Source organism: Macaca fascicularis, chromosome 1, assembly GCF_037993035.2.
Source record: "Macaca fascicularis isolate 582-1 chromosome 1, T2T-MFA8v1.1".
NCBI lineage: Eukaryota > Metazoa > Chordata > Mammalia > Primates > Cercopithecidae > Macaca > Macaca fascicularis.
Window position 1 is genome coordinate 42,650,795 of NC_088375.1, and position 27,426 is coordinate 42,678,220.

At 35.5% G+C, this 27,426-nt stretch overlaps 1 protein-coding gene across 1 annotated transcript in view; it reads right to left on the minus strand.

Moving 5' to 3' along the window:
• TRMT1L (tRNA methyltransferase 1L) overlaps window positions 1-27,426 on the minus strand; it is a 39,746-nt gene that overhangs the window by 4,110 nt on the left and 8,210 nt on the right. Inside the window, exons 4-13 of the mRNA XM_015449925.4 lie at window positions 25,129-25,193; window positions 23,367-23,496; window positions 21,831-21,954; window positions 21,278-21,357; window positions 17,868-18,117; window positions 17,269-17,481; window positions 15,508-15,698; window positions 6,550-6,628; window positions 2,806-2,972; window positions 1,708-1,770 (exon numbers count right to left, since the gene is read on the minus strand). Of these exons, the coding sequence (XP_015305411.3) occupies window positions 1,708-1,770; window positions 2,806-2,972; window positions 6,550-6,628; window positions 15,508-15,698; window positions 17,269-17,481; window positions 17,868-18,117; window positions 21,278-21,357; window positions 21,831-21,954; window positions 23,367-23,496; window positions 25,129-25,193 (1,362 nt within the window). The remainder of the gene's footprint in view (window positions 1-1,707; window positions 1,771-2,805; window positions 2,973-6,549; window positions 6,629-15,507; window positions 15,699-17,268; window positions 17,482-17,867; window positions 18,118-21,277; window positions 21,358-21,830; window positions 21,955-23,366; window positions 23,497-25,128; window positions 25,194-27,426) is intronic.

Sequence of the window (27,426 nt, forward strand, 5' to 3'; positions counted from 1 at the left end):
TGATTCTATGTCTTTGCTATTGTGAATAGCACTGCAATCAACATATAACGTATCTTTGACAGAATGAGTTATTTTCCTTTGGGTTTGCATAGTACTATCATTTTAAGATTTTCTGTGTTGACCAATGGCCTTAGAATAACCATATAATTTAAGAGTTATAGAAGAGCCCGCAAAAATTAGTCTAATTTCCTTAATTTATATATGAGAAAGGCTCACAGATTAAAAACAATTTTTTTTTTTTTAAGATGGAGTCTGGCTATGTTGCCCAGGCTCACACAATCCTCACACTATCCTCCCACTTCAGCCTCCTGAGTAGCTGAGATTACAGGTGTGTGCTATTGTGCTCTTGGCTTTTGAAAATATTTTTAAAGCTTATTTGTTTTACTTTATCCTAAAAAGGATTTAAGACAATTTTGCTGAAGGGGAGGGACCTGGGTGAGTTTATATAACAGTGCCTGCAGTAGGATAATGATCTTAAATCTAATTTTTTTTTTTTTTTTTTGAGACAGTCTTGATCTGTCACCCAGGCTGGAGTGCAGTGGTGCAATCTTGGCTCACTGCAGCCTCTGCCTCCCAAGTTCAAGCAATTCTCCCACCTCAGCCTCTCAAGTAGCTGGGATTACAGGCTTGCACCGACGCACCTGGCTAATTTTTGTGTTTTTAGTAGAGACGGGGTTTCACTATGTTGGCAAGGCTGGTCTTGAACTCTGACCTCAAGTGATCTGCCCATCTCGGCCTCCCAAAGTGCTGGGATTACAGGCATGAGCCACTATGCCCAGCAAATCTAATATTCTTTACAGTGTATCATAATGCTTCTTTGTCTTCCCTCCAACAGAGAAATTAGGTAGAATATATCAATTTAAGTTATCAAATTAAATATATCAATTTAAGTTATCAACAGAGAAATTAGGTAGAATATTATCAATTTAAGTTATCAAGATGCCAAATGAACATGGCTGTTGGAAAGAGTATACAGTAGCTATTTAAACTATATACTATTAAAAGGAATTTAAGTTTCCTTTCTTTGAAGGTCAACACTAAACTGTTGAGCAACTAATAAAAAATTACAGTTTATAACTAAAGGCCACCGCTCTTTCAAACTTAACACTCTACAGTCTTCTTTTCATCTGTATTCAAAAACACATCTGGAATCTAAAGTTTTTTAAAAAGCAAAACAAAACCTTAGACATTAAGGCAATGATATTTTAAATCTTAACGTCCTTTTAATATGAATTTACAGTGCCTAACACAGTTATATTTAAAGTATGCACATATCCTAAATTATATGAAAGGCCATATAATAAAATCTTTTGGCTGGAGAATGAGGTCTTCTGGTTAAATGGAATTGCTATAAATCATATATTAACGAGCAATTTTAAAAAGAATTAGAATAAAATTTTATCTTAACTATAAAATTATATATAACTTTATCATATCTAATTTGATCTTATTTTATTCACATGATTCAAGATCATACAGTTCGTTCAAAGGGATAACCATATATTACAGATGTGAACAAAGCATATGTTAACAGAAATTTCCAATGTGTGAATGTTGATAAACAAGTTTTACTACAGTTTTGTTGTCATTTAATATGAAATGTATTTTTAAGTAGGCTATCATGGCAATCTCTTTTCTTCCTACCCTTTTGCTATATGCCATTTTGACCTGATATGTACAAATGTACACACATATATGCATACATACCTTGTGCAATGTAATTATCTGTTGTGGTGTCATCTGTAGTTTTAATAAATACACCATTTTCTTCTAAAAAAAAGAAAAAGCAAATGGGAAAAGAAAATATTTTACAGAATGACATAAAGCAACTCAACTCAAAGTTTAAATAAAACTTTATGAAATTCCATCCACACTATTTTCATGAATATGCAAGAGACTCTGTGGCCAAACTGAACTGCAAAAATTACATTGTTTAACCCTCTATAATAGCAGCTTCTAATTATTTATGAGAACACTAGGATATTCAATAGGCTCACCTTTATATCAACAGTCAAGATACAACTACAAAATTGGCTGTTTGTACTAAAGAGAAAAAAAACACATAGCTTTACTGAATGAGAAGTATAAATCTAGTTTCTGTGTCTCCACAGATATTATAATTTTTGGCCACATTACTCCTAAAGTTTCTTTTTCTAGAAAGCAGATCTAGGGTAATAAAAATCACAAAGGAACTTTAGGTTTTTTTTTTTTTTAATTCTTTTTAAAAAATCTAGTAAAATTAAAAATACACAAAAAAGGGAGGTTATCTTAAAAAAAATTGTCAGCGCATGGTGGTTTGCCTGTAATCCCAGCCACTTTGGGAGGCCAAGGTGGGAGGACTGCTTTAGCCCAGGAGTTTGAGATCAGCCTGGACAATACGGTGAGACCCCATCTCTATAAAATCATTAGCCAGGTGTGGTGGTGCATGCTTGTGGTTCCAGCTATACAGGAGGTTGAGGCTGAGGCAAGAGGATCGCCTGAGTCCAGGAGGTTGAGACTGCAGCTTGTTTGTGCCACTTGCATTCCAGCTTGGGTGAAAAAGTGAGACCCAGTATCCAAAAAAACGCAACAAAATCAACAATACTATTCATCATTCATCTATTCATCTCAGGCCTGATTATAAGCCTGAAGAAAACTATCTAATTAAAAAAAAAATTAACCAGATTATGATTAGACTCATTAGAGAGGATTTACTAAAAACACTATAATTATATTGCTTTTATTATAACATCAAATACAATTGAAAAAGATACAGTATTTTTGGTAAGTAAATTAAAGCTAGTAAGCTAGTATTCAATTAGTCACCTTGCTTGTTGAGATTTGAAGGTGTATGAATTGAAAACTGACTTTGAGGCGTACACTCTGATTCAAAGATTAATGTCTTTATTAGGGTCTGAATGTCATCCAAACCATGATGAAGTGATTCAAATAGCATTCTTTTGAGGAATCCAGTATTGAAAAGGGAACTTGACCTGAAAAGAAAAGAATATACAGAGAACTGGGTTTGAGAAATATTTCTCTTTAAAAAAAAAAAAAGTCTTCACAATTTAAGTAAGACATATAATTAATTATATGACAGAGTAATACTTAAATTAAAAAATAATTTATGATTTAATTTAAAACTGTTTATTATTATTTTTTGAGAGTCCCATCCTGTTGCCTAGGCTGGAGTATTTTATTATTTTTTAATAGAGATGGAGTCTCATCATGTTGCCCAGGCTGATCTCAAACTACTGAGCTCAAGGGATCCTCCTACCTTGGCTTCCCAAAGTGCTGGGATTACAGGTGTGAGATACCACATGCCTGGCCTAAACTTTTTATTTTCTATTTGCCACTCATTTTATCATATCAGTTCTCTAAACTAGTAGCATTAGTCAAGGAAACCTAAGTCAGTAAGAATCTACTGAGGCTGGGAAGGGGAGAATTAGTCAAGGAAACTTAATAAGAATCTACTGAGGCTGGGAAGGAGAGAAGGGAGAGGGTGATGAAGAGGGGTAAAAGAATATAAATGTATTTATTATCATTGAAGTATATAGTTAAAAATGGTAAAGAAGGAAAATGTTATATGTGTATGTTACCTTAATAAAAAAAATAATTTATTGAGCTCTCATAAGGTATACAGTACTGTGGTACATAAAGGGTGTGTGGAGGATATACCAAAATAAAATATACAATGTTGACCTTACAAAAGCCTATAAATCTAGACAGGAAAATAGAGCAATGAACAGGTTTTCACAATGCACATTCTAGTCACTAATAGAAAATCTTAATTCTGGTGTGTTTATGGTGGCAGGGTGGGGCAGGACAGGGCAGGGGAGCACATATATGAGAATTATATGTGGTGATGGTATGGTTCAAAAATGGTCTGGGGTGAATCTGATATGCTTCCCATTTAATTTGAGAATCACAGGTATAATGGACAAAAATGAAATTCTGAGTAAGATAAACTGGATTCCAATCCTGGCTCCACCACTTACTAGTTATGTAATCTTTTTATTAAGAGACAGGGTCTCACGATGCTGCCCAGGCTGAACTTGAATTCCTGGGCTCAAGGGATCCTCCTGCCTCAGCCTCCTGAGTAGGTGGGACTATAGATGTGTGCAACTGTGCTGGGCTAGCTATATAATCTTGAGTAATTACTACTTTTGAGTCTTGTATTCCTCATCATGAAATGTAAAATAAAACTTTTTTTTTTTTTGAGACAGTCTTGCTCTGTTGCCCAGGCTAGAGTGCAGTGGTGCAATCTTGGCCCACTGCAAACTCTGCCTCCTGGGTTCACGCCATTCTCCTGCCTCAGCCTCCCAAAGTGCTGGGATTACAGGCGTGAGCCACCATGACTGGCCAAAAATAAAACTTCTCTATATATCCTCAATGTATGGTAGTTACTATTGTTCGGGTTAGCAAATATATATGAAAGAATATATGATCTTAAATTATCAAATATGTGATCAATAGAAGATACACTAAAGGGAATTTAGAGATTATATTGGGTTGAAGCACTAAGGAGAGACTTCAAAAAGAAAGTACAATTTGAACTGGAGGTGGTAGAGAGGGGGAAGATATTCTCATGAGTGTAAAGACATGAACACAATAGCTTTCATGTGGAAATCATAAGGTTTTATTAAGAATTCAGGCTGGGCGTCGTGGCTGACGCCTGTAATCCCACCACTTCAGGAGGCTGAGGTGGGCGGAGTCAGGAGTTCAAGACTAGCCTGGCCAACATGGTGAAACCCCCTCTCTATTAAAAATACAGAAATTAGCTGGGTGCAGTGGCATATGCCTGTAGTCCCAGCTACTCGGGAGGCTGAGTCAGGAGAATCGCTTGAACCCAAAAGGCGGAGATTGCAGTAAGCCAAGATCATGCCATTGTACTTCAGCCTGGGCAACAAAGTGGGACTCTGTCTCAAAAATAAAAAATAAAAAAAGAATTCAGTCCTGGGAGTCAGAAAACCTAAGTTCTAGCCTTGGCTGTGGTATGAATTTTTTTGGTCAGTTTTAGCAAGCACTTAAAAACACTGTGCCATAGTTTCTTCATGTGTAAAATAAGGCAGTTAGGCTAGAAATCTTCCTTCTGGATCCAGTAACCTGCTATTTTTAATTTCCTCAGTTCTGAATCAGTGAGTAGGATCAATGTGCAGATGCTATAGGTGAGAACTAGTTTTAGAAGAACTAGAAGGTAGGGTTGGCTAGGTCTTTCTTAATCTAAGAGTATTTAATAAGATGAAGATAAAATAATGAGCATCAGCACAAAGACATTTACCATTTGGGTCGATTTCTAGGTTTAGTAGGTGCTTAAGCCTTGACCTTATAAAGTAATGAGAAGAAATTTGCAATTCTTGTCACAATGTTGTTAGGAATCTTGAATTTCTGTAAAAATCTTGGCTGGGTGCAGTAGCTCATGCCTATCATCCCCAGTACTTTGGGAGGCCAAGGCAGGCGGATCACTTGAGGTTGGGAGTTCGATATCAGCCTGACCAACATGGAGAAACCTGGTCTCTACTAAAAAAATACAAAATTAGCTGGGCATGGTGGCACATGCCTGTAATCCTGGCTACTCAGGAGGCTGAGGTAAGAAAATTGCTTGAACCTGGGAGGCAGAGGTTGCGGTGAGCCAAGATAGCGCCATTGCACTCCAGCCTGGGCAACAAGAGCGAAACTGTCTCAAAAAAAAAAAAAAAAAGAATCTCTAGTAACAAACTTAAGGTAAGGATTCCGATTAAAAATAATTTGGCAGGGTGTGGTGGCTCACACCTTTAAGCCTAGTACTTTGGGAGGCCGAGGCAGGCAGACCACCTGAGATCAGGAGTTCGAGAAAAGCCTGGCAAACATGGCGAAACCCAGTCTGTAATAAAAGTACAAAAATTAGCCAGGTGTGGTGGCGGGTGCCTGTAATCCCAGCTACTCAGGAGGCTGAGGCAGGAGAATCGCTTTAACCTGGGAGAGGGAGGTTGCAGTGAGTCGAGATTGCGCCACTGCACTCCAGCCTGGGAAACGAGCGAGACTCCATCTCAAACAAACAAAAAAACCCCAAATCAACTTTAAGGTACAATTAGCTATTACCAATGATGCAAAAGCATATACACATTAAATATTTCCAATTATGTACCATCTAAATAACTTTACCTAAAACAAAGGCAGACACTTTCACATGCCTTTCTCACTTAAAACTAATTCTTCTAGGACATTTTACATGAGTTAGCTCTTCTATAAAAAGTTATTGTGATCATTTAAAAATCACATGCTAGATCTACAATGATCAATTTTAAAAAGCTTCTTTCTTACTATTCAGAAATGAATTATCTAGTTTCCAGATCATCCAGGCTTCTCTTTTATCTCCATTGCCTCTTAGTTCTGTCACAAACTAGAGACAGTAACGGTAGAGAAAAATCTCAAAATATTAAACACCTCGGGTTCATAGGAGGAGAAGAGTCATAACTATTTGCCTAGACTTAACAATTGAATTTAAATGTGTTTTTTACCACACATAATAAAAATCCGCAATTAATCAATAAATCAAATTTTAGTATGTTCTTATGGCTGGTCACATACCACAGAGGTCCAAGTTCTATTGCTGTCTTTCCAGGCATGCTTCCATGACAGTTACAAGGCAGCTGTCTATATGGGTTTTCTGTAAAAAGATAATAAAAGGAGAAGTCAAAGGAGAAGTGACTTATACAAATAGTAGTAATTGTTATATTAATATATTATATTAATAATAATTTGCAGCTACTATATACTGAGGATCTACTATGTGCCAGGTATTATGCTAAGTATTTTATGTATGCATATATATGTGTGTGTACATATATATATATATATACACACACACGCACACATACATATATATTTTTTTAATTGAAGTCCTTACAACTCTCTGAAGTAGGTATGTTAAAATCTCAATTATACAGATCAGAGGATTAAAGCTTGAGAGAGGTTGTGGAAATCCATGTCAAATGGCTTATTAGAGGTGTAACTGATATTTACTTACTATACTACATGAAATAATATAAAGAAGGAAAGTCTTATAAAGTTTACAAGAGATTCATATTTCAAAACTAACTGATTAAGATATAATTTATGTGCAATAAAATATATATATTTTATGTAAAATGGTTGATGAGTTTTAACAAATATATACACCCACATAACCAACATCCCAATCAAAATGTAGATATTTCTCATAAGTTAACTCTTCTGAATTTGGAAAGAAAATGAATTGCTCTATTCCTTATGCTCGATTCATATTCAGCCTTCAAATGTAGGCTAGAATCTAATTTGGCTTAAAAAGCAATGAATGAGAGGCCTGATATAATCACAAGGAAATTGGGGAGATACTAGCACTATTCTTAGTTTTCAAAATGGGCTAATATTTGACTATGGAACTTTTAAATGCACTCAAGGCTCACATAGTCATTTTATATCAGAAATTCTCCAACTAATTCCCTCCACTCTAGGCCACTCCTGGGTTGATCATTCACTTTCTTGGAATGAACTGATCTAATCAATCAGTCCCAGATATATTCAGAACCAAAGAACAGTGGCAGGAACACAGGTCAATAGCCTCTTGCTAGATGATAATATCACTGCTATTCAATACAATTATTGGTATAATGCATAGTTATGAGATCTTATTTTACATTTACTTAAAAGTGTCCTTCACTGCTCCTAGGTCTACTTTTCAGTATTATTTAACTCTAAGCCTTGATGAAAGGGTGTGGTTAGCACTGATCTAAGTTTTGTTGAGAACTATGGTCCTCAAATATGAGTACACTTAAGAAGTCTTCTCTTGAACCATTACATCACTAAACTACAAATACTTATAAGCAGGCATCATCCAATTCAAGATGGCAATTTATACTATAGTTGTCAGCTACACCCACTTACCACAGGCAGACAGCATAAATGAATTATTAATCAGCTTGTATCTTCATGCACTTTGCAAAATAATCTTATCATACAAACCTGTCTTTTCCCAAGCCTCTTTGCTAGGATTTCTCAGATCTAAATTAGCATCAGCAAATTTCCTCTCCAAGGGCCAAGGCTATCAATTCAAGTTACCAGCAACAAATAATGAAGCGGTAAAGAAGAAAGAAAACTAGTATTTCCATGTTACCGGTATATAAGCGAGGAAGGCAATACCAGATGAGGAATTAAAAAGTATTCAGAGACTTTTATTTAAATGCAATAGATTAAACATGCACTCTATCTCTGCTGTTTCTTAACGCTTAAATGACAGCAAGGAACAAAAATTAAACTACAAGAATAAATAAAATGGGAGAGGAGGTAACAAAACATGAGAGATGCCAATAAAATTTCAGAAGCAGGTGTCACATACAATGGGGTAACTGATTATCAGACCAGAAAAATCTGAAGCATAAGCCTGAAATGGATAGATGGGCAACCAACAAAACATAAAGTTCCTTAGTGTTGTGGGACCCTGTAACGGTTTGAAAATGGAGGGTAATGACTATCTCTGAAGATGACTGTAGAGACGTATTGCAAAAAAGAGGTCTGGTTACAACTTTTTAAAGGGTTCAGTTAAAACTCCACATCTTCTTTAATACAATCAAGCTTCTGTGTCTTCCGCATTCCAAAAGATGAAGTTAATCTTTGGTGAGGCTAAGCTACTGAGGATATGAAACCATTAGTTTTTGTTACAGTTGAGAGTGAGATGTCTGAAAACAGAGGGATTCAGTAAAAATCTGCTTTCCAGTCTCTGTCCCCAGTGTGGCTCTCCCAGGGCTGCTAGAAGATTGGTTGATTCCTCTCTGGAAAAATTTACCAATCCAAGAGAAAAGATCTATATATACTTGTTGGCATTTGGGGGTGTCTTACTAAAAAAAGCAGACTGGTATCTTATCACAGTAAAATCCATTGGTTTATTTTTATTTTTATTTTGAGACGGAGTCTCGCTCTGTCACCTAGGTTGGAGTGGAGTGGTGCGATCTCGGCTCACTGTAAGCTCTGCCCTCCTGGGCTCACGCCAGTCTCCTGCCTCAGCCTCCTGAGTAGCTGGGACTACAGGCGCCTGCCACCATGCCCGGCTAATTTTTTGTATTTTTAGTAGAGACGGAGTTTCACCGTGTAGCCAGGATGGTCTCGATCTCCTGACCTCACGATCTGCCCGCCTCGGCCTCCCAAAGTGCTGGGATTACAGGTGTGAGCCACTATGCCTGGCCAAATCTGTTGGTTTATAAGCTCTGCCCCAAGTGCTTCAAAACAATTTTTCACTGTGGACAACCGAAGACCACAAGACATTTGAGATCTATCATAACAGAGAACAAAACTACAAAACAGAAAAAGAAAGTTAAAAAACAGGAGAACTGAACAACAAAACAACAGCAACAATATAAAACAAACAAAAAACCCCTATTCTCCCCTAAATATAAAATATGCCCAAGTATAATAAATTCTTAGAAAGGTAAGAGATTTTGTATCCCTAAAACAATAATATGACACTATTAAAAAAGGAACAATAATCACTTGACTAGCCTAAAGAAAGAAAAAAAGGAACAGTGAAAAAAATATAAAATAACTCTTAGAAATGAACAAAATATGACAGAAATTTAAATAAGAGTTGGAAAATAAAAATTAAGGAAAAAGTATAAAGTAGAAACTAGAACTTTGTCAAAGAGATGAACAGTATAGATATTTTTAAAAATTAGAGGATTAATCTAGAAGATCCAAAATATAAACTAAACAAAGTTCCTGAAAGAGACAACAGATATAATTTGAAAGGCAAAACTTGTCGAAGAAATAACACCCCTCAAAGGCCAGGTGTGGTGGCTCATGCCTGTAATCCTAGCACTTTGGGGAGATGAGGTAGGCAGATCACTTGAGGTCAGGAGATTAAGACCAGCCTGACAAACATGCTGAAACCCTGTCACTACTAAACATACAAAAATTAGCTGGGAGTGGTGGCACAGGCCTGTAGTCCCAGCTACTCAGTAAGCTGAGGCAGGAGAATCGCTTGAACCTGGGAGGCAGAGGTTACAGTGAGCCAAGATCGCACTATTGCACTCCAGTCTGAACAACAGAGGGAGACTCCGTCTTAAAAAAAAGAAACAGAAAAAGAAAAAATTACCTCCCTTGCCCCCCAAATTTATCAGAGCTGAAGAGCTCAAATTTCTGACCTAAAAGAACTCAGAGGCTAGGTGCAATGGTTCATGCCTGTAATCCCAGCACTTTGGGAGGCCAGGGAGGGTGGATCACTTGAGGTCAGGAGTTCGAGACCAGCCTGGCCAACATGGTGAGAGCCTGTCTCCAGTAAAAAATACAAAAGTTAGCTGAGCGTGGTGGCATGTGCCTGCAATCCCAGCTCCTCAGGAGGCTGAGTCACGAGAACTGCTTGAACCTAGGTGAAGGTTGCAGTGAGTTGATATCGTGCCACTGCACTCCAGCCTGGGTGACTGAGTGAGATTCCACCTCAAAAAAAATAAAAAATAAAAAATAAATAAATAGAACTCAGATATTATCCAGTAAAATGAATTTTAAAAGATGAATTCATACACATATTATCTCAAAATTATTTTGGAATATTGGGTTTTCTTAGAAGAGATATTGTAAGAGCATTCGGAGAGAAAATAATATAACAGACTAGACAAAAACAGCAGCAGACTTCTCATTGGAAGCTAGAAGACAATGGAATAATACCGTGAACATTTTGAGGAAAAAATGATTTCCATCCTAGAATTCTGTACTTAGCCATGCAATACTTCTCCGCAATCTATAGGAAAAAGTGTCCACTCAAAATGAAGAAGTAAACAAGGGAAGTGTGAAAATACAAAGGATCTGCGATACAAGATTTATCACAAAAAGAAAGTCAAAGAAAATTTCCAGGATGATGGTTAAATAGAAGCCTTGGACAACAGATTTCAGCAGATACAGAAAACAAACAATCCAAACTACAACACGAGGGCTGTCTCCAGGGGAGTGAAATTTGTAGCCAAAGATTACCTAATGTGCTTAACTATGCTGAAAGAAGCATTGAAAATGTAGCAAAGAGTTTAGGGATGGATTATAAAAAGTATTTTTTTAAAAAAGGTAACAGGCACAGTAAGTATTAATTCCAGAGTTACCAAAGAATTGTATAAGAAAGGAAACATTATTATAGCATATTATATGAATCAGTTTTTATTTTTATTTTTGTAGAGACAGGGTCTTGCTATGTTGCTCAGGCTGGTCTTGAACTCTTGACCTCAGGCAATCCTACCTTGGCCTCCTAAAGTGCTGGGATTACAGGTATGAGCCACCATGCTCAGATTCATATGGTTTATTTGTGCTGTAGCAGCCTTCCAAAATGATCAGCAATAATCCCTGCCTCTTGGTATTCATACCCTTATGTAATACCCTTCCCCTGAGTAGGCACTGGTTTTAGAGACAAATTTCTAACAACTAGAATATGGCAAAAGCAATGGAGTATTACTTTGAGATTAGGTTACAAAAGACCTATTATATCTTGCTGGCACTCACTCACTCTCTGGTTCTTCTGACTTGCTTTTTTTTTTTTTTTTTTTTTAAGAGATGGCATCTTGGTCTGTCACCTAGGCTGGAGTGCAGTGGTATAACCATAGCTCACTGCAGCCTGAACTACTGGGTTCAAGTGATCCTCCTGCCTCAGCCTCCCAAGTAGCTGGGACTAAGGGCACACACCACTGACCAACACCTTGATCTGTGGCCTTGTGAGAGACCTCAAGCTGGTGGACCCAGCTAAGCCATGCCTAGATTCTTGACTCATAGAAACTATGGGATAGTAAATGTTGTTTAAAGCCAATAATTTTGGAGTGATTTGTTACACAGCAATAGACAGCAAATAAAATTTGCAAACAATATTTATCTATTTATAAAAACGCAAACACTAAATATTGATGTAGTCCAAAGTGGAGAGGGGAAAAGCATGCATGTGACTGGACTGGTTTAAAAAGCCAAATACTCTTTTTCCATGGAAGGAAGTTAGATGCATTATAAACACGTTATTTAGAAATACGAATGTAAGCATTAGAAGAAACAGCTGTGAGATTTTAACTATTCAGGGAGTCAGGCAGAGATTATTATTTTTATTAATAAGACTTATGGAACTATTTGACTTTTCTTTCTTTTTTTGAGATGCAGTCTTGCTCTGTCACCCAGGCTGGAGTGCAGTAGCATGATCTCAGCTCACTGCAACCTCTGCCTCCTGGGTTCAAGTGGTGATTCTCCTGCCTCAGCCTCCTGAGTAGCCGGGATTACAGGTGCCTGCCACCATGCCCGGCTAATTTTTGTACTTTTAGTAGAGACAGGGTTTCACCATGTTGGCCAGTTTCGAACTCCTGACCTCAGGTGGTCCGTCCACCCCAGCCTCCCAAAGTGCTGGGATTACAGGCGTGAGCCACTGCACCCAGCTATTTGACTTTTTAAACTGTGTATTACAAATTGATAAAAATTCTGAATGAGATGACTTCTTTGTAGGACAATACTTGTTTATTCTAAGTTCTGTATGATTCCAAATAAAATGCAGAAACAAATCATTGCTTTATAGTTATCACTTATCAAGTCAAATATTCTTTAAAATGTTTGATTAATGTCACATATATAAGAAGGAAAAATTATAAGAACTTCTATAAAGCACTCAAATTCTTTAGACTCTTTAAGTATACAGGCTATTGGACATACTTTGGGGAAAGAAAAGCTTTGAACATGAAGGAAACAAAGTAGTATTTTTCTCATGAGCTCTATTGAGTAAACTGAGAAAGTTAAATTTAACCAAATAAGAGATGACTATAGAAATTACGGCAAAAAGAATGATGACATACACAGAATATTTTTATATGTAGAGATTAATCTAGCAAAACAGAATGTTAAGTGTTACACATTCTAATAACACAGAGATGGTACAACAAACAAAAATTAGGAAGGGAAAAATGGAAAACAGGAAGCTAATTATCATTTGTGATATCAAGGAGCCAAAGGATATTACTTAAAACTGATAAATCCAAATTACAGAAGTATATACATATTTACTACTAAAAGTAGACATTAAGGAAAATAAACAGGCTGGGCACGGTGGCTCACGCTTGTAATCCTAGCGCTTTGGGAGGCCAAGGCGGGTGGACTGCCTAACCTCAGGAGTTCGCGACCAGCCTGGGCAACATGGTGAAATCCCGTCTACTAAAATAGAAAAAATTAGCCGGGCATGGTGCCATGCGCCTGTAGTCACAGCTACTTGGGAAGCTGAGGCAGGAAAACTGCTTGAACCCGGGAGATGGAAGTTGCAGTGAGCCGAGATCGCGCCACTGCACTCCAGCCTGGGCGACAGAATGAGACTCTGTCACAAAAAAAAAAAAAAAAGAAAACAATTACAATAAAATATATAAACTAGCCTCTTATCTAGTCAAGAAAAATGGAAGAAAGAATAAATAAATGAAAGTATATAAGGGGACTATGACCATAGGAACTAAGGAGATTAAAAGGAATTATTAGACAACACTTAGCTCAATCCTATGTAAATAAAACAGAAATGCTAGGTGAATATTACTAAACCTTTAAGGAACACATAATTCCAATACTAGTTAAACTAGTTCTTAAGAACTAGTTTTTTTAAAAAAATCAGTTTTCAATTCCAAGAATTGAAAAAAGGGAAGCATTCCAAATTATTTTTGAAGGGAGTGTAAACTGATAGATCAAAGCCCACCTAAAATTATGCTACAAAACTATATACCATCTCATTTATAAATATTGAAACAAAAAATCCTTTAAAAATTAGCAAATAAAATATAGCAACATATTAAAAAAATACTACCTGAAAATAGTTTATTCTACAAAATCCAGTTTGGTTCTATATTGGAACCTTCTATTACAATTAATCAAATTAGTAAGCCTAAAGGGAAAAACCATATAATCATCTCCACAGATGCTGAAAATGCATTATGACAAAATTCAACATCTTGACAAAATACAATAAAAGTGGAAATGAAGTATTCTTCCTTAATGTGATAAATGATACGTATTGCAGATGAAAAGCCAGTATTATGCTTGAATCAGAAAGCACTAGAGGTTGGGTACAGAGGCTCATGCCTGTAATCCCAGCACTTTGGGAGGATGAGGTGGGCAGATTACTAGAGGTCAGGAGTTTCAGACCAGCCAGCAAACATGGTGAAACCCTGTCTCTACTAAAAATGCAAAAAGTAGCTGGGTGTGGTGGTGTATGCCTGTAGTCCCAGGTACTTGGGAGTCTGAGGCAGGAGAACTACTTGAGCCTGGGAGGCAGAGGTTGCAGTGGGCGGAGATTGCACAACTGAACTCCAGCCTGAGTAACAGAGCAATACTCCATCTGAAAAAAAATAAAAAAAATAGAAAGCACTAGAGGAAACCAAAAGTAAGGAATATGACAGAATGCCCTCCATTACCACTACCAGTTAACATTATACTAAAGTACCTGAACAAATGAAAAGCATATTATATTTGTAGGAAGCTTCAAAAATCACAGTATCTCCCCAATTTAATGTGATCAAAATAATATGCCAACTGGGTTATTATTTACTTTTATATTAAGGGGTTAACAAAAGATCAATACAGGAACACTGAAAACAAAGAGCTCTGAGTAGGGATTGCCATCACAGATATTAAATGACACTGAAAAGCCTCCGTAGTCAAAACAGTATGATAGACATGTATGAATAAATATCTAACCACTGGAACAGAATAGAAAATCTAGAAACAAACTCAAATACATGTGGAATTTTAGTATAACATAAAGAAGGTATTCTCAAATCAGTGGAGGAAAGGTGTACTATTCAATACAACCTAATCTACTTTGAATAGTCTAGGAATAGGAAAGCTCTTTCTAACTACAGGCAAAATCCAGACTATATAAACATTCAATTAGCAACAAAAAACTTCTGCAAGACAGATTAAAAAAAAATTTGACAAAATGAGAAAAAAATCTGCAACTTAACATAGTAAGTGCTAAACTCAAAAATTCGTATTAAAAAATACCAAGAACCTAACACAAAACAATGAGCAACTGTTTCCATGTCCCAGAACTGAAACAAACAGAAACAGCTTTATGAAGGCATAAACTACAGCTTTTTCCTTGTTTCCCATCCCCAGGCCTGGCATATAGTAGAGGCTCAATAAATGTTTATTGAATGCATTTTATAACTGATGGCTTTTATACACAGCCAGAAACATGAAAAATTATTTTTATAAAATTAATGATTTGTAACAGTCTGGAAAAAAAGTAATCTGACTTATGTTCCTAAAATTAGTTGAGAGTGGAAACTAAGTTATTTCTAGATGTTTCGATAGAAGGCAGAGCTAGAAAGCATACATTGTACAGCATGAGTAAATAATAAACTCACACGAATGTCTTGTCTGTTGACGAAAGGAAATCCAGTATAGGAAATAACAAAGTTAGCACTGTAATCTTTAAAATCAAAGGACAATAATATGTATAATTAGGGATGTGATAAAGGCTTATTCAGTGGAGGATTATAGATAAATTAAACATAATATATAACTTGAATTTACCTTCTACCATATTACCATCCTTCTGAAAAATTCTCTCTTCACACCACTGACAATGGATCAGGTACTGAATCTTCTTGGCTGTTTCATCTGCTGAAGTAGGTCCCCTCAAAACTCTCACAACTACCAACACAAAATGTTCCAGAGCCACTGCAAACAGTACTTCTATGCCTTTGTTGCATCGGGCTGCAGCTCTATAATAAATTTTTTAAAGTTATTTTGTGGGCTTATCATTTTCCCTTGTTTGGCATTATACTGACAAATATTAACCTGGACAATAGACTATGGGTAAGTTACGGGACATAAGAAAAATTCAATTCTTATTAGCAGTGCTTTTAAAAGATCATTACTATAACTTTTACAGAAATTGAAACACAGGAAATAAAAGATGCTTGGGAGGGTCTTCAGTTTCTAGATACTTTCCCTTATGATATCCTCTCAATAGGGCAATATTTTTTGATTTTCAGTCATTTTCACTTTGTTTCTTATCATCACCACCACATTTCTTCCTATCTATTTTATTTCCTATAAAATCTTCTTCTAAACAGTATATGTTTATTGAGTAATGACTATATGCAGGATAGTATGCTAGCTACTGAAAATTGAGTGAAAAAAGAATAGTCAAATTCCTTTCCACCATTAATTTTATAGACTTTTTGGATTAAGCTCAACTATATACCATTTATGTACTCTGCAGTCACATACTAAATTTAATTTATATATATATATAACTCTGAATTTGCTGATATTACATTATGAACATTTTTAAGCATGTGCAGTAAGTCCTTAGCATGCATAAAGTAAACATCAGTTTTCAGGTAATTAGAAACAACCCTGAATGTCTATGAAGTCGAATAATCTGTATTTATGCTGAGGTACAAATTTCCACTTAAATGCTCTGAAACTAGTATTAGGGCTGGCAAGTGAGCTAGCTGATCATCCATTATCTATACTCACAATGTCCGTTTATATTATATTCTTCCAGCATAATCTGCATATAGTAAGTGCTCCAAAAAAGTCACCCTTTTAAAAATAACTGTTTTCAAATTCTAAATTCTGTTTGGCAATCCTGGTGAGAAATGGAGAGAACTTCCCATTTTGTAGGATGATTTTGGAGAATCAAGTTTGTAAGCCATCATTTTATTCAAACTATATAAATAAAGAAGATAAAATAGAATGGATATAAAAGAAATGACTGTTTCTTTCTGAGGCAGTCTCACTCTGTTGCCCAGACTGGAGTGCAGTGGAGCAACCTTGGCTCACTGCAGCATCTGGCTCCTGGGTTCAAGTGATTCTAGTGCCTCAACCTGTAATCGTAGCTGCGATTACAGGTGTGTACCACCACGCCCAGCTAATTTTTGTATTTTTAGTAGAGACGAGGTTTCACCATGTTGGCCAGGAGGTTTGTTTCATCCTGGGCAACACGGCGAAAAAACAAAACAAAACAATTTTTGCTTTTCCTTTCATATTGCTATCCTTTATCCTACATTGCTCAAATAAACTGGAAATTAACTTTCACTTTAATCTTTTCTTTCTTACTACTTTATTTCAATAACATTTTAATTGGAGAGTAAACTGAATATTTCAGGCATAAGCTTTTAAATAAAATTACAACAGATACCATGTAAAATTAGAAACCAGTATTACAGATAAAGAATACAGGATTTATATTTTGTGCATGTTTTGAGTAATAAGTACTTCTTGTAATATTATCTTTTTATCAAATACTAAAACACACTAAGTATACCGTTGGCGATTTGGTACCTTGCCACTGCAGCTACAACAATTCTGGCTGCTAGTTCCTTGTAATATTCAGTTCGGACAATGTTACATCCGTAGTGACGCCGGGCAACATGCTGTGCCTTGGCATATAAAGAACTGATATCTGTAGAAGTCACTGACACTATGCCAAGGTTTCTTATATTTCTGAATGCAGAATCTAGATAATTCACTGACGTTCCAAAAGGGTCTAGATGTCTAAAATCAGAAAGCATATAGATATATTTTAAAGTCATATTAGTAACAAAAATTATACCATTGTAATTATTTCTAATTATAAAATTCCATGGATTTAAAAGGACATTGCAAATCTATTTTAAGTACACAATTCTGTTTTGAAATTAAGTAATAAAATTATAGTATGATGTATGAGACATGTAAAAATAAATTTGGGTTAGAGGAAAAGTGACATGCCCAGGCATTTTATTTCAAATACTAGAAAATTTTCATACTGCATACCTTAGGCCAAAAAATGGCATTCATTTAAATAAATAAACAACAACAGTCTTAATTTTTAACTACCCCTCGTCCCCAAAATTCCAGATAAGTTTAGAAAGTGACATGGCAAGTCTTTTTCTACTTACATGAAATCAAAAGATCTCAAATGCATCAGTACATTGGCATCCATTTTGGTCACCTTAATATTACCAATATTTTTCTCTCCTTCTTCAAGAATATCATCACTCTTTTCCTTTTCTTTACTGTCCACCACCACTTTCAATTTGTTTAAATAGCAGTTTTCCTGAATCAATGTCACAGAGTTTTCATTCAAGTCATTGATTGTAACTTTGACTGCATTTCCAAGATGTTTTGCCCACTGTAATCCCATTATCCCTTAGGAAAAATGGGGAAGAAAATTAGTTTTATAATAATAATAATTTTAAAGAATAAAAACAGTATAATGATAATACACAGTTTTGTAAATAACAAATTATTTCAAAATTTAATGTTTTCATGAATCTTATTCTTTCTTACTACAAAGCTTCTCAAGAAAGGTTATAACCAAAAATATGTCTAACAGATTTTCACTAATACTTCTTATAAACCTTTTTTATGATCCTTGTATAATAAAATTTCTACGTATGTTTTTTTATTTTGTTGAATAGTGAAAAATGTTTTCTTTTTTGCTTTTTCTCTGACCATGGAATACTTTATACAAATGGGATTACTCTGCTTGAAGGGAGGATGGGAAGTTGGAATTCCTTCTGCTGAAGTTTACCATCATGGACCAAAATATGAAAAACTTTTCTAGACTAACACTTTTCAAACACTGCATAACACTGTTGTGAATTAAAAAAAAAAAAAAAAAAAATTGTGGCCGGGTGTGATGGCTCACACATGTAATCTCTGCACTTTGGGAGGCTGAGGCGGGTGGATCACTTGAGTCCAGGAGTTTGAGACCAGTGTGGGCAACATAGCAAAACCCTATCTCTACAGAAAAATACAAAAATTAGCTGGGCATGGTGGTGCACGCTTGTGGTCCCAGCTACTTTCTGGAGGCTGAGGAGGGAGGATCACCCAAGCCTAGGAGGTCCAGACTGCAGTGAGCCGACATGGTGCCAAGATCCTATCTCAAAGCTGAGACCGTATCTCAAAAACAGAACAAAACCAAAAAACCAAATTTGTAAGCAAATGATTAGGAAGAATTTCTAATCATCTAAAAGGAAGACCAAAAGTGCCCCTTTTCACAGTTTTTCCCTATCTACTAAAGTCATAAGGGACATTCATTACAAAATGAGAGATGGCAACATAAGCCCAGCCAACACAGATTAGTAAACCCCTTATATATTGGAAATACTGACCATCTTCTCCATATACATGTCTCATAAATGGAAAAATACCATGTGTTATGGACTTCATATATATGTATTTTTCATATTTTCACAACACGCTTGTGAGGTAAGTTCTCACATCCTCATTTTAGGAATGGCAAAACATGCACAATGACTGCTCCAGACCTGATCTAAGTTTACAAAGGCACATTAAAAGAAGAGGCTGGAAATATATTCCTTAGATATTAGCTTTAATGACTTCAGATTTATAAAAGAGTAAAGAGCTGGGTGCGGTGGCTCACGCCTGTAATCCCAGCACTTTGGGAGGCCGAGGCAGGTGGATCACCTGAGGTCAGGAGTTTGAGACCAGCTTGGCCAACATGGCGAAGTCCTGTCTCTATTAAAAATACAAAAATCAACCAGGCGTGGTGGTAGGCGCCTGTAATCTCAGCTACTTGGGAAACTGAGGCAGGAGAAGTGCTTGAACCCGGGAGGCAGAGGTTGCAGCGAGCCGAGATAGATGGCACCACTGCACTCCAGCCTGGGTGACAGAGCGAAACTCTTGTCTCAAAAGAGTAAAGTAAAAGGATATGGTGAAAAATACGGAGAAATAAATTTGGACAAGCAGGTTAGGATCAGATATGGAAGATATTAAATGTAGTCTGAGAACTTTGGAGTCTAGGCAATAAAGATGAATGACTTTTTTGATTGGTAAGTAACAATGTGGTGCTTCAGAGGAATAGCTGTTTAGCAGTAACAGGCAAGACAAATTGGAAGAGAGAAATGACTGGAAACAAGGGTACTATATAGAGGCTACTGAAATAGGCTTGCTATGAAATCATTAAATTGGTGGATATGGAATGGAAAATGTGAGTTATATTGGAAAAGAAAAATTAGAACAGACCTGGTGGCTGAGTAGATATGAGAAGAGTAACAGGAAAACAAGGAGTAAAAACATGATTCAAATTTCAAATCCAAGTGACTTGGGAAATAATCAGAAAAATCACCTCATCACTTTTACCACATTTATACTGAGACAGTACTAATGCTGATCATCACGGTGGCGGCAGGAGTCTCCTCTTTCAATAGATGAGCAAACTGAGGCACAATTTCCTGTGGTCATACAATTATCAAGTGATAAAGCTGGGATTTGAACTCAGGCAGTCTGGTTCTGCAGTCCATGCTTTTAACCACTACTTTTCCCTGAGGAGAGTTTAGGAAGGAGAGCTAACTAATGCTTTCACTCTTTTGGCACAAACTCCCCAAAAGTGTATTCCTATAATCTTTATGAAGAAAGACTTGGATTGGGTACAGAGGCTTTTTAGAAATTTTCTACTGTTTCTATTTTCTTTTCTCTACTATTAAGTCTTTTGAGAAAAATATTCTCAATGTTTAAAATTTCACTTTATTCTACTGTCTAAAGGCTAGGCAGTGATCATCACAACACAAAAAAGAGACACAACCAGACATCAGGTGCTGCCTGATTGCAGCAAACAAGTATTACTGCAAAACAAAAAACAAACAAACAAAAAAACTGTATTTGAATCTAATCAAATGGCCAATTTACAAAAATACAGGAGATAGAAGAACATGTTATATGAACCACAACAATACAATCAGGAAAAATCGAGACTGCGGGAAACTCTATAGGTCAAAAGACATGTTAACTCAACAAATAATTATCACACACACAGAAAATGACAGAAGGAACCATAGATTTAAAAGAGACTTAGATATATCAAACAATTGAAATACAGTTTTTGTCTGCATTCTGACTTGATTTTTAAAACACATTATGAGATAATTGGGCATATCTAAACAATTTATATTAAAGAATTATTCTTAATTTTTTAAAGTATGATAGTATAGTGGTTTTATTTTTTAAAAATCTTTACCTTTTAGAGATTCAACTGAAATACAGATGAAACGATGTATCTGTTATTTGTTTCAAATTAATAGATATCAAAAGACTATGACATGAGGTATGAGGACAATGATAAAACGACTGAGCATGAACCACTAATTTTTGAAGTAAGCGATGGATACACAGGACTCACTTACTATACTCTTTAATATATATTTAAAATTTTTCACAATAAAAAATTAAAAATTTTGTCTTGGATCTTTAATTTTTTACATCACTGCCCATATACATTTTCTAAGAAAAGATACTGTAAAATCAAATAAATAAAATGTGGTTCCAAAAAAGTGTCCTCACTTACCAGTGGCTCCAAAAGCATCTAGACATTCCAAGGGTTTTCGTTCCTCAGCCAAAGCAGCCAATGTACAGAATATTAGCTGCCTAGAAGGAAATCATAATCTGAAATAACTTTACTTTACCATGCTTCACCATCATAGATTTTATTTCATTTAAGAATAGTGAATTGAAGTTCCTAGTTACTGTACAAACTATTTCAAAAGGAGACCTAAAAACATATTCCTAATTTAATACTATAAGAACTAAAAATATGTGAAATTAAACTATGAATCTAGTTGGATTTTATTAATAAGTATTTATTTATTCATAAACAAAACTTGCTCACAAAAGTACCAGCTTGTTCAGTAATTATATAAAGTTTGACCTATTTTATTCTCTAATAAAGACATTGGCTTGATAGAAAAAAAGAAACAATCCTTCTGTGAAAAATGTTAAGATAGATGATTTTTATTCTGCACCTAGTTCTAAATTTTAACATATTAGAACATAAAGGTTAAGAGAAGGTACATTTACAATAATTTGAAACATCCCATAACCCTATTTTCAATTTAGCTTACCGATTTAGTTTCATTTTGGGATTAAAATAGGAATCTGTTTTCTGAGGTATAGAATAGTTGGGACAAACTTGTACATCCGTGTCTGCCTCTTTCAAAATTTCCTTAGGCGGTTTAGCAGTGGAAGCTAAGACAGAAAAAAGAAAAGATTTCCAGGGCAACACAAAATAATTCCAAACAAAAGATTTCCAAGAAAATACAAAATAATTCAAAACATCTAAAACAATATACATTTTGAAAAATAACTTTATATTATTTTGTGTTAATGCAAACGGTTGGGCAGATGTAAAAAAACCAAAACCAAAGAACTGATTTATTCAGCACTCTCTGCAAAAGAGTAACATTCAGTTAAACATCTGATTAATGAAAGTTAATTTACTATCTTGACTGCCCAGCACATCAATACATCTGTATTATGATACCTAAGAACAATCACCCTAGGAAAGCACAAAATCCTAAAACACCTTTGTGTTTCATCAAACACTACATTGTTTGCTACATATATTTTACTATGGTGTAATTGTTAGAAAATGAGTATCTCCATATGGCTGCATTCCATTAGCTAGCAAGGCTTACTAAGAATCACTCTATTTCCTGAACATGGGAGACTTCAGAATATTTTCTCATAATGATTTCAAGTCACAAATTACATTGAAATGGCTATAATGAAAAAATGATTTTACATTTAATATGTTAGAATCGTTTCGCTATAAACTGATGAAATATTGATGTGTTTATATGCGTATATGTTTTAAATATTTAAGAAATGAGATATGTGCTGTGTCAGACAGTTGAGATCCTTTATGTTTGGATTTCTTGATAACATTACAGTCAGAATGTTAACTAAATGGCAACTATATATTTCTTTCTAAAATGCCAAATAATAGTATCTTTCCCTAGCACTGTGTTACATATCCTTTTTTACCCAGTGAGGAGGTATGTCACATATCTCACAAGATCAGCCTTTCTCAATTTAGGTTCTGTGAGAAAATCAAGCTTTATAGAAATTAATTCAGTGACTATTTTTTTTTTCAGTTCTTAAAGGAATGGTACATAGTGCCATTCTAGACATAGAGAAGTTACTCATTACATATAATACATGCTTTGGGCCATTAGTGCTTAATTTAATTCTTGAGAAGGGATCTCTAAGTAGTAACAAGCTATTAATAATTTCATGTCACTAATAGTCTTTATTTCACTGTATCTTTTTTCCTAGTGTTTTCTAACAATACATACATGACAGTTAAGGGTATAAAAGCTGTCACTGGGAAGACAATTCTATAATCTTTCATTAAAATATCTATAGTCACTTGAGTGTCACTTACTTTTTCTACACCATTTATTAAATATATATGTTGAGAATGTTAAAATGTTTTTGGAGACCTTACAGAAAGAAACCAAAATCTGATGTAATGGACTAGTGAATTAAATCATTTGGTTAAATCAGCATTATTTTATCTGCCTGATGTCTGAAAATAATAACTGGACCATTATTTAAGGATTTACATATTAATATGTTAATGAGATTGCTCAACTTACCTGCAATATAACTAGATTTAGTCTCTCCTTTATTCATATGGCGCCTAACATGTCCTAGCATATCAGTTCTTCTGGTGATTGTTGCTGAACAAATGATACAATGATAATGGGCTCCCATTTTACTGGATATCTATCAAACAGAGTATTAAATTTAAATAAGTTACTAAGACAATGAAATAGAAGTATAAGTTTACAAATTTAAGTATATTAGTGTCTTGGATTTAATGGTATAGAAGATAATTTTAATTTTGCCATGTGACTTTGAAAGGATCTTAACTTCCTTACCTGTATTTATATATACTTTTAAACCTTACTTTACAATAGGCCAGAAATTTAATTTCCTAGCTTTTCCCATTCATTCCAATCAGAAAATAATTGTACTTTCTATAAGCTGCATTTAAAAATGGCATAATATTAGGAGTGGTGTGCTGGTAAATGTTTATTAACTGGCTCTCCAGGAAAATAAAGCCCCGATTTGTAGTATTTGTAGATTTCTGTGGCATAAATACTCTGCCATAGCCAATTTCAAACTACAACTCTCAGAGATTTTAAGCTATCAGTGTAACATCACTGAATGTGAATTTAGGAAGAGATGTGCATTATTATACCATTACAGAGCACTGCCACCCAGCAGACATAATAGATGTAAATAACTGTAAGTGCACAGATAATATTAAAATGCAGCAGAACAATGATAAAGGTAAACATTCGTTATCTTTGTTTTTTAATATAACTCATTCATTTTTAGGCTTATATAACTTAATTTTTAATGGTGGCCATACTAAACCACCAGCTTGAAAGATTTCTGAAAATTTGAGCCAGCTCCAGTACCCCACTGAATGTTAAGAGACATAATTAGAAGCGTACTTTTCTAAGTAAAAAATTTCTCACTTCATAATTTCTCCTTTAGCTGAGAACAAAAAGACTGCTTCAACGGCTCTTTCCTAGTTTTGATGCCTTTTACTCTTAGTGCTGCTAACTCCTTTTTACTTGGGACCTTACAGCAAATAGAAAACTGTCAAGCACATTACCCAAGGTTCTTTATGGTACTGTGATTATCATATTCAAATATGTACTTGGACTAGGTTGATGGACCAGAATCTATTTTGACTACTACTTTCAGAATATTTTCCTTTTTGTCAACACTATGCTGCTTTTAGTGACTCAAAATAAAATTTAATAATGAGAACTCATTACGTGAATATGCATTCAGGATAGTGTCACTAAAAAATTTTATAGTTTGTATTCCCCTTAGATCAAATCTACCCTAAAAATAAAACACACGTATTTTTTTAAAAAGTTACTAAGATTTCAGAAAGTTTCTTGATTCTCTAAGATTGAACTTAAAAGGAAGGATTTGGGGAAGATGAATGAAATCAAAACACACTAAGATATTTACTAAATCACAGAAATTGAAGCTTCCATTCCATGACCAAAATTTTAAGAGAAAAAACTACTCTCTAAATTTTCCATTCCAAAATTAGTAAATGAGTTAATTTTCATTTTGAACACAAAGGAGCAATTTATCTGACTTATACTAAAAATTATAAAATGAGAACTTCAATATAGCAATTATTTTTTTCATACTATGACAGTTTCATACTATGATAGTTTTCCTATTACGATAATCTGAAAGGACTCAGACACAGAATTTTAGAGTAAACTACACTGCTGAACATACACATTTTAGTTCCACAGTAAGTAAAAATTACGCTTTCTTTAAAAAGGCCTAAATTTAAAAATAAATCTAATATCGGATCACCTGTTCTCCAATAATGTTTGGTTTCACTGGTCGACAAGGTAAGTGACAGATGCACATCCTGTAACCTAGAATAAAGAACAGCTGGTTATCATATCACTATTCATGAAATATTCAATTATCAAAAATTATAAGCAAGTTTTATTTGATAAGAATTGGAACTAACCTTATATTTGTAATGTCATAATTACTCAAATGAGATTGCTTTAGTTTATATAATTGTTATGCATGAGATACATGTCTATGTATACATATTTACGTATATGTATCTATATACACAAATACAGAGAGATCCAGGTTTGAATTCTGGTTCCACCATGACTACTTGTTTTATCTTGGATTAGTCGTTTAGTGTCTTTGGGACTCAGCTTTATCCTATTCTCTGCCACCTTGACTTTTTTTTAGGCTTCATCTTTGCCTCATGCTATTGATATATTTGCCATTATACAGACCCTTCTTCATCTATGACATGGTACTATCTTGGTTTTCTTCCCAACCTTCTTCATCTTCTTTACAGGTCCTCTTCCTTCTCTCATGCCCTAAAATGTAGATATTCCACAGGCTTGGGTGGCTAAGGGACTTTTTTCTCATTTCCTTGGCAACTTAAGCTCCTTTCACGATTCCAATTAAAGGAATCCCAAATTATAGCTCTAGTTACTGATTCACTCCTAAGAGCCAGATCCCTATTTCCAATTGCCTATTAAGGATATGTAACTGATTATCTAGTCAGCATCTCAAAACCTACCTGTCAAGACTAAACTGATAATTTATCCCACATCAGGTCTCTTTACTTTTTTTAAATGATAATGCCTTACAGTTGCTCTTAACTCAAAGCCTGTAAGTCATCTCTAACGCCTTTTTTCTTATACCTCAGATCAGATCATTTCTTACTTGTATATGCTGAAGTGCTCCAAGATTTAGTCCTGGATGACTTCTTTTTTCCATCAATATGTACTTTTAGTTACTTATCTGATCTTATGGCTTTAAATATCATCTGCCTTCTGGCAACTCCCAAATGTGTATCTTTTGCCCCACATTCTTCCTGAACTCCAGATTCATATAACCTATGGGCTACCTGACATCTCCACTTAGATGCATCCCATCCTTTAAATTCCACAATTTCTGATTCTGGCCTTCTTTCCCACACTTGATCCTAATGCACTCTTCTCCAGCTCAGTAAAGGCCAACTCCATTTCTCTACTTGCTCAAGTCCCAAACCCAAGCATTCTTGGCTCATTCTCTCACACCTCACATCCATTCCTTCAGCAGATCTTGTTGTTTCTACCTTCAATTATTTGTCAACCACTTTGAAACCTGCTCACCGAGACAAAAAACTATCATATCTTCACCATCTACCAGATCAATACCATGTGAAAGAACCCAACAGCCTAATGTACATGAGAGAACCACATCCATAAGTAAGTAAAGAAATACCACAAGAAAATATTTAAGAAAAGAGAAAAACTTGGAGGAGGGAGACCAAACCTAAAGGCTAAACAATGACCTAAGTGAGGCCGGGGGCGGTGGCTCGTGCCTGTAAACCCAGCACTTTGGGGGGCTGGGGTGGGCAGATCACAAGGTCAGGAGTTTGAGACCAGCCTGACCAACATGGTGAAACCCCATCTCTACTAAATATACAAAAATTAGCCGGGTGTGGTGACACATGCCTGTAATCCCAGCTACTCAGGAGGCTGAGGCAGGAGAATCGCTTGAACCCGGGAGGCGGAGGTAGCGGTGAGTCGAGATTGCACCACTGCACTCCAGTCTGGGCAACAGAGCGAGACTCCATCTCAAAAAAACCCCACAAAAAACAAACAAACAAAAAACACAATAATCTAAGTAAAGAATATGAAAGAGATCCTTTTAATTGAAATGAGAGCTTTTTTTTTTTTCATAAGAAGTCAGTATGGTTTATCATACATTCTTTATTTTCTTTTTTGAGACGGAGTCTCGCTCTGTCGCCCAGGCTGGAGTGCAGTGGCTGGATCTCAGCTCACTGCAAGCCTCGCCTCCTGGGTTTACGCCATTCTCCTGCCTCAGCCTCCCAAGTAGCTGGGACTACAGGCGCCCGCCACCTCGCCCAGCTAGTTTTTTGTATTTTTTAGTAGAGACGGGGTTTCACCGCATTAGCCAGTATGGTCTCGATCTCCTGACCTTGTGATCCGCCCGTCTTGGCCTCCCAAAGTGCTGGGATTACAGGCTTGAGCCACCGTGCCCGGCCGGTTTATCATACATTCTTATATAGAATGAAACTTAAAAGACAGGATGGCCCCTAAATTAGTATCTAATTCCCCTTTCCCT